This window comes from Staurois parvus, unplaced genomic scaffold, assembly GCF_062004578.1.
Source record: "Staurois parvus isolate SC_StPar_1 unplaced genomic scaffold, SC_StPar_1.0 ptg000191l, whole genome shotgun sequence".
NCBI lineage: Eukaryota > Metazoa > Chordata > Amphibia > Anura > Ranidae > Staurois > Staurois parvus.
Genome location: NW_028317987.1, coordinates 4226767 through 4239706, shown reverse-complemented (window position 1 = coordinate 4239706; position 12940 = coordinate 4226767). Strand labels below are relative to the sequence as shown.

The 12940-nt window shown below is 49.6% G+C and overlaps 1 protein-coding gene across 1 annotated transcript in view; it reads left to right on the top strand.

Moving 5' to 3' along the window:
• LOC149461896 (uncharacterized) overlaps window positions 1-11853 on the top strand; it is a 116768-nt gene extending 104915 nt beyond the window's left edge. The window contains exon 5 of the mRNA XM_089677737.1: window positions 8450-11853. Coding sequence (XP_089533863.1) covers window positions 8450-9316 — 867 coding nt within the window. The 3' untranslated portion in view covers window positions 9317-11853. The remainder of the gene's footprint in view (window positions 1-8449) is intronic.
• The last annotated feature ends 1087 nt before the right edge of the window (window positions 11854-12940 follow it).

Below are 12940 nucleotides of genomic sequence, written 5' to 3'. Positions count from 1 at the left end.
CCTCACCTTTCTTATCATCAGTGATACCCCACGAGGTGACATCTTGCATGGAGCCCCAGTCTGAAGGAGACTGACAGTCGTCTTTAGACTCTTCCACTTTCTAACAATTGCTCCAACAGTTGATCTATTTTCACCAAGCTGCTTGGCAATTGCCCCGTAGCCCTTTCCAGCCTTGTGGAGGTCCACAATTTTGTCTCTGGTGTCTTTTGACAGCTCTTTGGTCTTGCCCATGGTAGTAGTTGGCGTCTGACTGACTGTGGGGTGGACAGGTGTCTTTAAAGAGCTCAGACAGGTGATACTAAGTTAGATGAATGAGTGGAGTAGAGGTGGACTTTATAAAGGCGCAGTAACGGGTCTTTGAGAGCCAGAATTCTTGCTGTTTCTCAGGTGTTCAAATACTTCTGTTCCTCACTGTATCAAGACATTCACATTTACACACCCTGTACCCTAACGGACACAGGGTCACTTAAACATAATGATTTGGGAAGATAATACAGCGGTCCCCCCACACCCAAAAGTCACTCCCGTCACACTATGACATCACACTGACCTCACAGCTCCTCCTCCCAATGTCCCTCCACCCAGAGTCAGAATCCTATGACATCACACTGACCTCACGGCTCCTCCTCCCAATTTCCCTCCACCCAGAGTCAGAATCCTATGACATCACACTGACCTCACGGCTCCTCCTCCCAATGTTCCTCCATCCAGAGTCAGAGAATCCTATGACATCACACTGACCTCACAGCTCCTTCTCCCAATGTCCCTCCATCCAGAGTCAGAGAATCCTATGACATCACACTGACCTCACAGCTCCTCCTCCCAATGTCCCTCCATCCAGAGTTAGAGAATCCTATGACATCACACTGACCTCACAGCTCCTCCTCCCAATGTCCCTCCATCCAGTCAGAGAATCCTATGACATCACACTGACCTCACAGCTCCTCCTCCCAATGTCCCTCCATCCAGTCAGAGAATCCTATGACATCACACTGACTTCACAGCTCCTCCCCCCAATGTCCCTCCATCCAGAGTCAGAGAATCCTATGACATCACACTGACCTCACAGCTCCTCCTCCCAATGTCCCTCCATCCAGAGTCAGAGAATCCTATGACATCACACTGACCTCACAGCTCCTCCTCCCAATGTCCCTCCATCCAGTCAGAGAATCCTATGACATCACACTGACCTCACAGCTCCTCCTCCCAATGTCCCTCCATCCCGAGTCAGAGAATCCTATGACATCACACTGACCTCACAGCTGCTCCCCCCAATGTCCCTCCATCCCGAGTCAGAGAATCCTATGACATCACACTGACCTCACAGCTCCTCCCCCCAATGTCCCTCCATCTGGCTTTTTTTTCTGATGTTCTGAGGATGTCAGCAGGTACTTACTATTCTCACTAGCAGAGAAGAACTGTTTGTCCTGTTATATGTAATGACATCAGAATTGCTCATGCCAAGCTTTACCCTGAGTTATGTGGGGGTCCTGTGGGGGAGAAATTATACCTCAGCCTGAAGTGGGGCTTTAATAAAATGGAGACCTGAATGGAGAGGTGAGGAGGATTCTGGGAATATCATTTGATGTGACTATTTGTGTTCAGATGTAGAGTTTTCCTCCTGTGAAGTCTGGAGATCATATGACATCACATTGCCTCCACCTCCCTCCCTGATAGAAGAGAGAAAGAAGAAGAAGATTCTAGAAGTCACCAGAGAGATCACTGAGCTGCTGACAGGAGAGGTGAGCGGTGCCGGGAATTCTGGGACATTCTCCAGTAACAGACAAGGGATGTGTCTGGATGGTGACTGTATCATTGTGTGTGTCAGGTTCCTATAAGGTGTCAGGGTGTCACTGTCTATTTCTCCATGGAGGAGTGGGAGTATTTAGAAGGACACAAGGATCTCTACAAGGACGTCATGATGGACAATCAGCCGCCCCTCACATCACCGGGTAAGAGGAGACTTTATTGTAAAGGAGAGAGCAGTACGGAGGATCCACCTAGATCCCCCATCATCTGATAAACACATAGAAACAATGGATTCAGTCAGTGTGTGTGTTTCCTACAGATGGATCCAGTCATGGGAACCCACCAGAGAGATGTCCCCGTCCTCTGTATTCCCGGGATTCCACACAGGAAGGTCACACCATCCCTCACCATCATCAGGTAGATGAGGAACAATCACTGATAGTATCATTAGGATCTGTACATTATCTGCATTGTTACCATTGATGGCATTTTTATTATATATTCAGAGTGGAAACCTGAGAGATCCTAAAGTTGAGGTTAAAGAAGAGATAAAAGAGGAGGAGGATGAGGATGGGGGGATGGAGGAGTCAGAGCTTCTAGAAGAACACAAAGATCTGTACCAGGACACCATGGTGGAGTCATCCAGCTACAGGAACCCACCAGAGAGATGTCCCCGTCCTCTGTATTCCCGGGATTCCACACAGGAAGGTCACACCATCCCTCACCATCATCAGGTAGATGATTGACAATTATTGGTAGTTGTGATTTATACACAGCATGTTTGTTACAATGAATGTTTTAATAAACTCTGCAGCTGATCAACTCCATGACAGCATCCTCCCCCTGTCCTGCCCCGACTTGGCTATGACCGCCTACAACAATGCACTCTCAACAGCCCTTGACTCACTAGCGCCTTTAACCACGCGCAACATCAGACCCCGACCGCTCCAGCCCTGGCAGACTGATCACACCAAAACCCTCAAATGACACAGTCGTGCCCTGGAGCGACTATGGCACAAAATCAAATCCCAACAAGCCTTCACCCGCTACAAATCTGCCTTCCACACCTACACCTCCTCCCTCCACGCAGCCAAACAAGCCTACTTCTTGACCCTCATCAAGGCCCTCTCCTCCAATCCTCGCCGACTCTTCTCCACCTTCAACTCTCTACTCTCTCCACCCCCACCTCCACCCAGCACCTCACTCACCGCCCTTGAGATTGCCAATCACTTCAGAAACAAGATTGACACAATTCGCAGGGACATCGCCGCAACTCACACGCCCTCTCAACCCGTCCCCTCTCACACAGCTACCCCCTCATCTCCCCTCCCCCTCAACATAACCTGCAGGGACTTCGTCGCTGCTCAAACTCCCTCCAACCCCGTTCCCCCTCACTCAGCTACCCCCTCATCACCCCTCCCCCACGGCCCCACCACTGCTCTGACCTCCACTTCCACCCCACCCTACATTCCTCATACTGAAGCCCCCCCAACAATCTGCACCTTTGACCTTACTACCATCGAGCAAGTCTCCAAGATCCTCTCTGATGCCCGCCTCACCACCTGCCCCCTCGACCCTATCCCCTCACAACTCCTACGACCTCCCTCCCCCTCCATCCTACGCTCCCTCACCCACATCTTTAATCTCTCCCTCTCCTCCGGCACTTTCCCCTCCCCTCTGAAACTCGCACACATCACCCCCATACTTAAAAAGCCCTCCCTGGACCCCAATGACCCGAACAACCTCAGACCCATCTCCCTGCTCCCATTTACATCCAAACTCCTCGAGCGCCTAGTCTACACCCGCCTATGCTCTCACCTCAACGACAACAACCTCCTCGATCCCCTACAGTCCGGCTTCCGTCCCCTACACTCCACCGAAACTGCCTTACTCAAACTCTCCAACGACCTGCTAACCGCCAAAGCTAATGGCCACTATTCAGTGCTCCTACTCCTCGACCTCTCCGCGTCCTTCGACACAGTTGACCACCCCCTCCTCCTCAAAAAACTACACTCCCTCAGCCTCAGAGATTCTGCTCTCTCCTGGCTCTCATCCTACCTGTCACAACGCTCTTTCATCGTTACCTATAATTCTACCACCTCCTCCTCTCTGTTGGGGTCCCTCAAGGCTCCGTCCTCGGGCCCCTTCTCTTCTCCATCTACACCTCCTCCCTTGGCCAACTCATACACTCTCACGGCTTCAACTACCACCTCTATGCCGATGACACACAAATCTATCTCTCAACCCCCCACCTCACCCCCTCGGTCTCTGCCCAAATCACACACCTACTGAGCGACATATCAGATTGGATGTCACTCCACTTCCTTAAACTGAACCTCTCCAAAACCGAGTTTCTTGTCTTCCCCCCAGCCCGGACACCACTCCCCATTGACTTCTCTATCACATCCAACAATGTCACCATCAAACCCGCCCCACAGGCCAGAGTACTTGGTGTCATTCTGGACTCCAACCTATCCTTCCAGCCCCAAGTCCAATCTTAAACAAACTCGTGCAGACTCCGCCTCCGCAACATGCAGACTCCACCTCCGCAACATCGCCAAAATCCGCACGTTCCTAACCCCTGAAAACACTAAACAGCTCATCCACTCCCTCATCATATCACGACTCGACTACTGCAACTCCCTCCTCACTGGCCTGCCTCGCCGCTGGCTATCCCCGCTTCAGTCCATCCTGAATACGGCTGCCAGACTCATTCACCTTTCCAATCGCTCCATCTCCGCCACCCCCCTCTGCCAATCCCTCCACTGGCCTCCACTCAGTGTCCTCCACCCCCCTCTGCCAATCCCTCCACTGGCTTCCGATTGTGCAACGGATCAAATTCAAAATCCTAACACTGACGTACAAAGCTGTCCACCATACTGCCCCGAACTACATCACTGACCTAATATCCAAGTACCGCCCAGCACGCACACTCCGCTCCTCACAAGACCTCCTTCTCTCTAGTTCCCTGGTCTCCTCCTCCCATGCCCGCCTCCAGGACTTCTCCAGGGTGTCACCCATCCTCTGGAACTCCCTGCCCCAACCCATCAGATTATCACCTACTCTCCTCTCCTTTAGGCGCACCCTGAAAACCCATCTCTTCAGGGAAGCCTACCCCACCCCCTGCTAACCTGCCGACCTCCTCCACTCTTCCTACCACTCCATCCCCCACAGCTATCTCCTCCTGTACCACCATCCCCTCCCTCCTAGATTGTAAGCTCGAAAGAGCAGGGCCCTCAATCCCCTCATGTATGGCATTGTATTGGTATTGTTCTGTCACATGTTCTGTCCCCCTTTGTAATGTACAGCGCTGAGCGAACTATCGGCGCTTTATAAATACTATATAATAATAATATCTTTCAGAGTGGAATCCTCGGGGATGATAATATTGATGTTAAAGAAGAGTATAAAGAGGAGGATGAGGAGTATGGAGTGATGGAGGAGTTTTCAGAAGGACACAAGGATATGATGGAGCCACCTAATACCAGGAACCCACCAGAGAGATGTCCCCGTCCTCTGTATTCCCGGGATTCCACACAGGAAGGTCACACCATCCCTCACTGTTACAAGGTTGGTGGGATGGAGCATCTAGAACAGCGGTTCTCAACCTGGGGGTCGCGACCCCTTTGGGGGTCGAACGACCATTTCCCAGGGGTCGCCTAAGACCATCGGAAAACACATATTTCCGATGGTCTTAGGAACCGAGACACCGCTGCTGTCTCCGGCGATGTGTGGGCGGGATGATATGCTGCCCCTGTCACCGCCTCCTCGCCGCTGATTGGCCACCGGAACTGTAGCTCAGGAGAGGCACACAGGCGGCCAATCACCGGCGAGAAGGTGGAGCTTGGAGAGGAGGAGCCGAGCGGCAGCGCGCGGAGATCGAAGAAGATCGAGGGAGCTGCAGGAACGAGTGAAGAGAGAGGCCAGAGAAGGAAGACAGCTGACAGGTAAGTGCAAATTTTGCTGCTGCAGCCAGGTATGCAGGCTGTAGATGGGAGAGGGAGAGAGCGAGCCCAGGCTGGAGCAGGAGTCAGCAAGGTAAGTATCATTGGTGTCAGTGGAAGGGATAGTGCCCCATCATTTGTGTCACTAATACCAACGATGTATTGTGAGGGCACTATTCCTCCCCCCACTGATACCAACGATAGGGCACTATTCCTCCCCCCACTGACACCAACGATGAGACAGTATTCCTCCCCTCACTGACACCAACGATGGGGCACTATTCCTCCCCCCACTGACACCAACGATGGGGCACTATTCCTCCCCCCACTGACACCAACGATGGGGCACTATTCCTCCCCCCACTGACACCAACGATGGGGCACTATTCCTCCCCCCACTGACACCAACGATGGGGCACTATTCCTCCCCCCACTGACACCAACGATGGGGCACTATTCCTCCCCCCACTGACACCAACGATGGGGCACTATTCCTCCCCCCACTGACACCAACGATGGGGCACTCTTCCTCCCCCCACTGACACCAACGATGGGGCACTCTTCCTCCCCCCACTGACACCAACGATGGGGCACTCTTCCTCCCCCCACTGACACCAACGATGGGGCACTCTTCCTCCCCCCACTGACACCAACGATGGGGCACTATTCCTCCCCCCACTGACACCAACAATGGGGCACTATTCCTCCCCCCACTGACACCAACGATGGGGCACTATTCCTCCCCCACTGACACCAATGATGGGGCACTATTCCTCCCACTGACGCCAATGATGGGGCACTATTCCTCCCACTGACACCAATGATGGAGCACTATTCCTCCCACTGACACCAATGATGGGGCACTATTCCTCCCACTGACACCAATGATGGGGCACTATTCCTCCCACTGACACCAATGATGGGACACTATTCCTCCCACTGACACCAATGATGGGGCACTATTCCTCCCACTGATACCAATGATGGGGCACTATTCCTCCCACTGATACCAATGACGTGGCACTAGTCCTCCCACTGCAAAATGACAGTTATGAAGTAGCAACGAAAATAATTTTATGGTTGGGGGTCACCACAACATGAGGAACTGTATTAAGGGGTCGCGGCATTAGAAAGGTTGAGAACCACTGATCTAGAACATGGACTTGAGGAGAAAATATGTGGATTTTTCATATAAGCTTATATATTTTTTTTAAATTTCTCATTTTCTTGATTTAGAGTGGAGATCCAATCGATATAGAATTTGAGGTGAAAGCAGAAGAAGAAGAGGCGTATGTGAGGGATGATCAGCAGTCTATGGAGGAGGATGGAATAACGGGGACATTTATAGAGGAGGACACTCCTACAGAGATCAGCACAGGTGGGTCATGAACACTAAATCCATTCCTCCACCCATACTGCTCACTGATTGGTCCAGAGTAGGGCGGGGACTGGGTGATATCAGCCTGTAATCCCCTGGTCACTTTCCTGAGCTGTGTTCCCCGTCCTGTATTCCTGGATTTCTCTCGGATAATCTTCCTTCTCTGTGCTGCAGACACAATTTATGTATCTAGACTGGATTTATGGAGGTTCTGGGGTTCAGCTGGCAGCAAAATGTTCATTTTTACTATAGACATTAATAGACCTAGACACCTGGGGTGTGTGCTTTTGATCTTATTCCTCATGGTGGTGACATAGCAATTCTCCCAGTATTTGTCACCTGTGACGGGTGGAGGGATATGTCTGTATAGTCTCAGACCCAAGTCACTGAGTGCAGTCTCAGGAGATGGGAGGCAGCGGTGTGGGATCTCTGCAACTTGTCTACAGTAAACATTTCATCTTCCACTGATTACTGAATACCAATATTATGAGTCCTGACCCTTACACTGTATATTGTACATTACATACTCCTGACCCCTGCACTATATACTCTATGTTGTACATTACATACTCCTGACCCCTGCACTATATACTCTATGTTGTACATTACATACTCCTGACCCCTGCACTATATACTCTATGTTGTACATTACATCCTCCTGACCCCTGCACTATATACTCTATGTTGTACATTCCTGACTTCTGCTCTCCCCCCTCCCCCCACTGCTATATATACACATAATATAGATTCTCTTTTGTTACACCCATTTCCTCCCAGCTGGACATTTTATATCGGATGATGTGATTGGAGCACAGACTTTTACATGGTGATAATAATGTGATAACATCCTCCAACTTTGGACCCTTAAACAGAAAGTGATAATGAGGGAGGAGTCCATACCCCAATGATGGTGGTCTTCAGGATCAGTCCAGTCTTCATCTTGGTTGTTCTCCCCCCATCCTCACTCTCTGACCTCTGGTGGGGCTCAGCCCCGCTGTTCTTCATGACTAAATCATGGACTAAATAAGGAAGTGCAGTACTTCTTGTGTTGGGAAGATGGCGATGAGTGATAGAGGGGGTGGGGACCCTCGTCCTATAATCCCCTCATCACTGTCCCTCCTATAAAAGACAGTCCTGGTTGTTTCCTCACTCTCTGACTAAGGTCCATGAATAAAGAAATGACCTGGTAGGAGATCAGAGGAGCCATTTCCTAGTTCCCTTGAGGGTGGAATTGTAAGCTCCTCAGAGACCAAGCTGCCTGATGTGGGTGAAGTCCTGGTTTGGGGGAACCAATCAGCTCCTGTCTAGTAATCCTCTTTGTCTTTGTATTTTAGTCCATGGCCGGGAGATGAGGAAAACCTCCGAGGATTGTCTCACTTTGTCTCCAGACTGGAAAGTAGAAGATGAGGACATCACACAGTATAGTCCAGGAGAAAACCCGGCTCCCTCCAATGTCCATCCGGCACCACCCAGTGTAGATGGACCATCGGATTCCTTGTATCCTGAGGAACCTCAGACTGTGCAGGACCGGGCCGGCCTTCCAACAGGGAAGAGCTTCTCCTGTACTGAGTGCGGGAAGGGTTTCCATTATAAATCTCATCTTAATTTGCATATAAGATCTCACACGGGGGAGAAGCCGTATTCCTGTCCAGAGTGCGGGAAATGTTTCCATTATAAATACAATCTTAAAGTTCATAAAAGATGTCACACGGGGGAGAAGCCATATTGCTGTTTTGAGTGCGGAAAATGCTTTTCACAGAAGTCACACCTTTACACACATCAGAGATCTCACACAGGGGAGAAGCCATATTCCTGTCCTGAGTGTGGGAAATGTTTTGGATTAAAATCACATCTTGTCACACATGAAAGGCTTCACACAGGGGAAGTAATTTATTCCTGTCATGTGTGTGGAAAATGTTTTACACAGAAGTTTAATCTTTACAAACATCAGAGATCTCACACAGGGGAAAAGCCGTATGCCTGTCCTGATTGCGGGAAATGTTTTTCACAGACGTCCATTCTTTCTAAACATCAGAGATCTCACACAGGGGAGAAGCCGTATTCCTGTCCTGAGTGTGGGAAATGTTTTTCACAAAAGTACCATTTTTCTAGACATCAGAGATCTCATACGGGCGAGAAGCCATATTCCTGTTCTGAGTGTGGGAAATGTTTTTCAAGGAACTTCAATCTTTCCATTCATCAGAGAACTCACACAGGGAAGAAACCACTTTCCTGTCCTGAGTGAGGGAAATGTTCCTCACTGAAGTTCTGTCTTCCTGTACATCTGGGGTCCCAGACAACTCTGGAGGTGTATTAATGTCTTGAGTGCATAAGGAGATCAGAGGTCCCCAAAGACATGGATGAAGTGTGGGACCGGGTTGGCCATTGATGGCAGGCGATGAATATAAATGGAGTGTGAAATGCTCTGTAATGATGGAGAACATTCCCCCGGCTCAGCAAATCTCCTAATGACATCGGTGTTTTAGCCCCATTCACAGAGAAGGAATGGACAGGAGATACAATCTCTCATACAGACAGAATGGTCATGTGACTTTATAAAGAGGAACGCCAGAAAATCCCATCAATCAAATCTTCCAATGTGTTCTGTGCAATCTGCGTACACGTGGGGGGAGGGGCAGACCCGGGGGCATACAGTGAGAACACAGAGGGGGCTGTCTTACCACGGTAGGCAGGAAGTGTCTTAGGCCCGAGCACCAGCATGTCCATCGGCCACCATAAACAAGGAGCTGGCCCAGCACAAAACTCCTGGGAAGACTTACCTGACGCCACTTTCCTGCTCCACTTTCCATCCAGCCAGTGATGGTCCTGCCGCCATTTGTTTTATTATTGGTGTATACTCTGATCAGCAGGAATCATTTCTCCTGAAGAAGTGAGCGCTGCACCACGAAACGCGTGGAGATGGATGACGGTGCTGGATCCTCCTCATTGTGCTCAGAATTCTGTCCCACGGTGATTGTTGTCCAGGAATTGTCCATTGATGGACTTTGTGAGAGATTTCATGGCCTTGTACACCTGCTGGGTGGGTTTTATGATTTCTACGCTGATTGGGAAGAAAACATTGGAAGATCTTTATTGATATGTTTTTCTGGAGTTCCTCTTTATAAAGTCCCATGAGTCCCATTGTGCCTGTATGAGAGATTTCATCTGGGGTAAGGACTGACCTACACCCCATCCATGCACACTTACCTCTCCGGATCTGCTAAGGCAGGGGTTTGCAACCTTTAAGACCTAAAGAGCCACTTGGACCCGTTTCCGAGAGGGAAAAAAAGACTGGGAGCCGCAAAACCATTGCAACATTTAAAACAAATCCGACACTGCATATATTGCAAAAAACGCTCTGGTCATGAAGGGGGTTTAAGGGCCCAGTAAGCAAAGGGTTAATCAGGGCCACAGTGTATCGTCATAATCACAATCATAGCCTTAGGTCAGTGGTGGGCAACCTTTTTTTTCGACTGAGCCAAATCTCGCCAAAACCACGATTTAAATTTATTTTGAGAGAAACATTTTTAATACTGAAAATACATCCCCCATATAGTAATTCATCCCCCATAGTAATTCATCCCCCATATAGTAATTCATCCCCCATAGTAATTCATCCCCCATAGTAATACATCCCCCATATAGTAATTCATCCCCCATATAGTAATTCATCCCCCATAGTAATTCATCCCCCATATAGTAATTCATCCCCCATAGTAATTCATCCCCCATAGTAATACATCCCCCATATAGTAATTCATCCCCCATATAGTAATTCATCCCCCATAGTAATTCATCCCCCATATAGTAATTCATCCCCCATATAGTAATTCATCCCCCATAGTAATTCATTCCCCATATTGTGTGAATTCACTTACCTTTGCTCCGCGCGTTCCTCTCGCTGGGTTCCCGCGCCGTTCTGGTCTTCAGGGCGGACTGTGAGAGGAGAGGAGTTCGTCACGCTGCCCTGCCTACATCCGGGCTGCCCCGCCTACATCCTGACAGCCAATGTTTGCCAGCGGGCGCCCGGCACACAGAAGATCTGCATTAAAAGAGCCGCGTCTTGCCGACCCTATTGCCTGTCACCTGGTGGGCAGTGTGCTCCGGAGCCGCAAGAAAAGGTGAAAAAGAGCCGCATGCGGCTCCGGAGCCGCGGGTTGCCGACACCCGTGCTAAGGAATGGACATGCACTTTCACCAGGTGAATGGTTCTACACATTCTATGAATAGACCCCCAAATGTCAGGAGACGTTTCTATAAAGACGGGAAGTATGGAGCAGAGAAATGAAGAGACCTCCCAGCAATGTTATTACCAGGCTGCAGCTAGGGGGAGCTCTAATGTCACCCCAGCAGAGGGATCCCATCTAGCCCACATTAACCCTCTCACTGCCAGAGCTGTTTCTGCATGATTTTGCACACATGGGAAAATGCAGATTTTGGTCCTGAAGATGAGATAAACCCCCAAACATCTATTCTGTGACATCAGAGGCCCTGGAGAATAAAATGGTGGTGATTGTTAAGGTGTTCCCCATACACAGATTCCCCTTCATATCCGCCTTTATTTCCTCCTTTCCCCCATTTTCTATGTTGGGATCTTTTCTACAATACTTTGTTATAATAATGGAACACGTTGTGTATTGTATTGTACACCAATAATAATGACTCCGCCCCCACATTCCAGACAAGGGATCTTCCTGACCAATCGGATTTCTTCCTTTACTATTTCCTGATTTTTATGCTTCAATCTTGTTAAATGTAAAATTATAATAAAACATTTATTGAACAAAAACTATTGTGTGTGTCGGTGCAATGACGGCAAACTTCAATATAGAACATTGCTCCTCGGTGACACCTCACACCCTTCAATAACGGCGCAGAGTGCGGGGGTCAGCAGTATATCATATACAGCCCACCATACAGAGTGCAGAGGGGGGCTGTAGTGTGCCCCCCTCCTGATCCATACCAGGCCACATGTCCACAACATGGGGGGCACCTTACCAGGGGGGATTCCCCTAGGCATAGCACCTTGTCACCTTGGCTGGTGGCTGTGGGGATCTGTGGGTGGGGGTCATATTGGATTCTGGAAACCCCCTTTAATAACAAGGGGCCCCCATATACCGTCCCCCCATGTGAATGAGTATGGGGTATATAGTACCCGACAATAGCACCAGCCCAATGACAGCTCCCTAAACTGTCATCATCTACATAACTGAAGGGACAGGGATGGTGGGACCTTATTACCAAAATGTGACCAGTGACCATATTTGGTCAGTGATGTCACTGCTATCCCCGCCCCCTTCCTTACATGGCAGGGATTCCCAATGACATCACTGATACCTGGGGGTGTGGCTGCTGTACCCATCCATGTCTTCCTCAGGCACCAGTGACAGCGGGAAGCTGTTATATATAGAAGTGGTAGAAATGTCTCTTCTATATGTGATGATCGGCTCCTGCAAAACACGGGACCGGAACAGGCAAAGTTTGGTTTGTACTGTCGTCTCATCCCTACTCTCCGACAACTAAACCCAGAGATCATCCCAAGTGGTCATTGTATTTGTCCCTTACATTGCTGACCAATGGGAGAAGGACCCTCTTATATCAGTGGTCAGTGTAGTGGTCCCTTACATTGGTGACCAATGGGAGAAGGACCCCTTATATCAGTGGTCAGTGTACTGGTCCCTTACATTGGTGACCAATGGGAGAAGGACCCCCTTATATCAGTGGTCAGTGTACTGGTCCCTTACATTGGTGACCAATGGGAGAAGGACCCCTTATATCAGTGGTCAGTGTAGTGGTCCCTTACATTTGTGGCCAATGGGAGGAGGACCCCATTATATCAGTGGTCAGTGTAGTGGTCCCTTACATTGGTG